Genomic DNA, 2,957 nt, shown 5'->3' on the forward strand with positions numbered 1-2,957 from the left:
GGCAGGGGGGAGGGGGGAGAGGGGAGGAGGGGATGGGTATATGCATACACAAAGAGTGCAATGTGTACCATTCGAGGGATGTACACACTTGAAACTCAGACTTGGGGGGAGAGTGGGGGTAAGGGCAACATATGTAACCTAAACATCTGTACCCCGATAATATGCTGAAATAAAAAAAAAAAGAAAAATAAAACCCTATTCATTTATTTAACTCTGCCACACACCTTAGTCCTAGTTGTGGGCATCTATCAACCCGAGTCACTCTCCATTAGAGGACCCCACCGATGTTGCCAAGGTTCCGTGTGTCCTGGTGGGATCCGCTACACCTGCCTCCCACCAATATATGCTGCCTCATCGACGCCATCTAACTTTGAGTCCGCCAGCACTGATCCCATCCTGCTCTTCATCCCTGCTCACTGCAGACACCTCTAGAAGCTCAGCTCAGCCCCCACCCTGAGAGGGATCCCCACACAGTTCTGTGTGGCCTTTCTCTGCTCCAAGGCAGATGGACCTCGGCAGTTCCTAAAAGGCGGGAAGAGTGGAGGCGTGTTTGGATTTGGTTAGCCCTTATCTTCCATAATCTGAAGAGCTCCTGAATTTTAAACTCTTTTACCCCATGAGAGATGTCCAGTAGGATCTCAAACTTATGTCTGGAACCTACTCCTCCAAGTTCTCCGTCTCAGGAAATAATAGTTCCACAATCAGCCTGTCAGGAAATCATGTTGGCTCTATCTTCAAACTGTACCCCAAATTCAACCACTTGTCCTCCTCTCCACTGCTGCCACCTGGTGCCAGCCACCACCATCTGTCTTCTTGGTCATTACAGATGCCTCCTCGTGGCCTCCCTGTTTCCCTCACCCCTCTTGGATCTGTTGTCTCTTCTCAGATCAGCAACCAATGAAAACATGAGTCAGATCATGACACACTCCCCTGCTCAACATCCTGCAATGAGACTCGTAGGATATAAATATCACAAATCCTTGCCATGACCCAGAGATTCTGCACTGCTTGACCTCATGTTCCCATGACCCTTTGCTACACTCACATTTACGTATCTGTGCACACGTTGCATACGATGTTTACTCAGCACCTCTGCATTGCTGTTCCCTCTGCCTAGACTGCTCCTCCCCCAGATATCTAACTGGTTTGTTTTCTCACCTCCTTCAGATCTTGGCTTATATGTCATGTGAGGTAAAGCCTCCTCTGCTTTCTGTATTCAGTTACACCCCTGAGTACTTCCCATTTTCTTTTTCTGTTTTATTTTCTACAAAAGACTTATACTGTACCATGTTATTTACATACCAACATACATGTATACATTTAGTCTCTCACCACTAGAATGTGTGCTCCATGAAGACAGGAAATTTTGCCTATGCTGTAAGAGAGCCTGGCACACAGCAGTCATTCGTTAAATGTTGGTTGAATGAACAATTGTTGCATTTGAGGTGCTTGTGTGCCATCCACTTTGAGATGCCCAGTAGGAATTTGGATATATAGGTGTAGAGCTTACAAGGGCATCTGAAGCTAGAGTTACAGATTTGAGATTCTTTAGAGCACAGGGTTGAGGCGGCATCCCCTGAAATAACGGGAAGAGAAAAGGGCCAAGGATGGAGTCCTGCAGGACAGTTGCATGTGGGGGATGAGTGGCTAGAGAGTGGCTTGGGAAATGACCCAGGAATTGAGCCTCTGAAACCAAGAGAGGAAAATTTTCAAGGAGGGAGTATTAGCAGTGTTAGAAGCTGTGGAGAAGATAAAATGAGTACATAAAACCCCAAACCAAACATTCAGTAATATAATAGTGAAAGCTCAGGGCTGAAACTATCCTGTGTTCTGATGTATAGTGTTTCAAAGTGCCGGATGTTGAGTGTGAAAGATGTCTATCGTAAAACTTGTGACTCTGAGTACTGTTATAATTGTACCAACTATCTCATAACTAACCTATCTGAATTTATTTGGAAATTAGTTTTATCAGTGTGATGAAGGGCACATTGGACTTGCACCAGACATGTTTAACTTACGATTTAGGGTTCATGGGTGGCATCATTTAAGTCAAGTTACCTTAAAAAAGGCAACTTGATCGACATTCACAAATACTTCATTGGTAAGAGTTGAATGTTTTCTTCTGATCTTATCTGTACTCTTTTATAGAAGCTATGGAGGAATATGATAGTGATATGTTACAAAAATAATACTGTGTAAAATTTCAGATAACTAATGAGATTGTGCGACAGATGATGGAGATGGAAGGCATGTACAGCTTGGACAAGCCTGGAGACTTCACTACCATTGTCGATGTGCAGATCATAGCCGCAATGATCCACCCTGGAGGTGGTCGGAATGATATTCCACAACGTTTAAAAAGACAGTTTACCGTGTTTAATTGTACCTTGCCTTCAAATGCTTCAATTGACAAAATTTTTGGTATGAATATCATTAATGTTTAATTTTTTATTGTATTTCATAATGGACATAAACCATGCAAAATTTTATTTAAGAGATAAAAAGGCTCTGTGTAAAGTACAGGTTAAATATTTGAAATGGAGAGCTAAATACCAGGAAAGGAGGACTAAATACTAAGATGACTCATGTTTATAACCTGTTCTAAGACTTGGGAATATTAGAAATAGGCTTGTTCACAGTTGGCATTGGAGATAAAGGAACTTCTGTGTTTCAGTTTTCTTGACATGGTTAATCAGAGAAATTTGATATAATGAATGACAGCACAAAGATCATAGGTCAATGGTGTATTATACAAAGCTGAATGTAGCACCTTGATATGTTAATGAAAATGAGACACCAAATTTAGGCTCACAGAAACTGTACCTTCGAAACTTATGTCCATACTCAAGAAACAGACCCATGGATGTAAGAACATTGTTTGATACAGCAAATAGTGTAAATCAGAATGGAAAGGGTAGACTTCCAATAAGTGGTACTGAAGTATATAGTAATTCTTA

General features: G+C 41.9%; 1 protein-coding gene across 1 annotated transcript in view; it reads left to right on the top strand.

Moving 5' to 3' along the window:
* Positions 1-2,957, top strand: part of DNAH8 (dynein, axonemal, heavy chain 8) — a 375,229-nt gene that overhangs the window by 219,860 nt on the left and 152,412 nt on the right. The window contains 2 exon segments of the mRNA XM_012658131.1: positions 1,964-1,971; positions 2,208-2,438. Of these exon segments, the coding sequence (XP_012513585.1) occupies positions 1,964-1,971; positions 2,208-2,438 (239 nt within the window).

The sequence above is a fragment of the Propithecus coquereli genome, unplaced genomic scaffold (assembly GCF_000956105.1).
Source record: "Propithecus coquereli isolate 6110/MARCELLA unplaced genomic scaffold, Pcoq_1.0 Scaffold574, whole genome shotgun sequence".
NCBI lineage: Eukaryota > Metazoa > Chordata > Mammalia > Primates > Indriidae > Propithecus > Propithecus coquereli.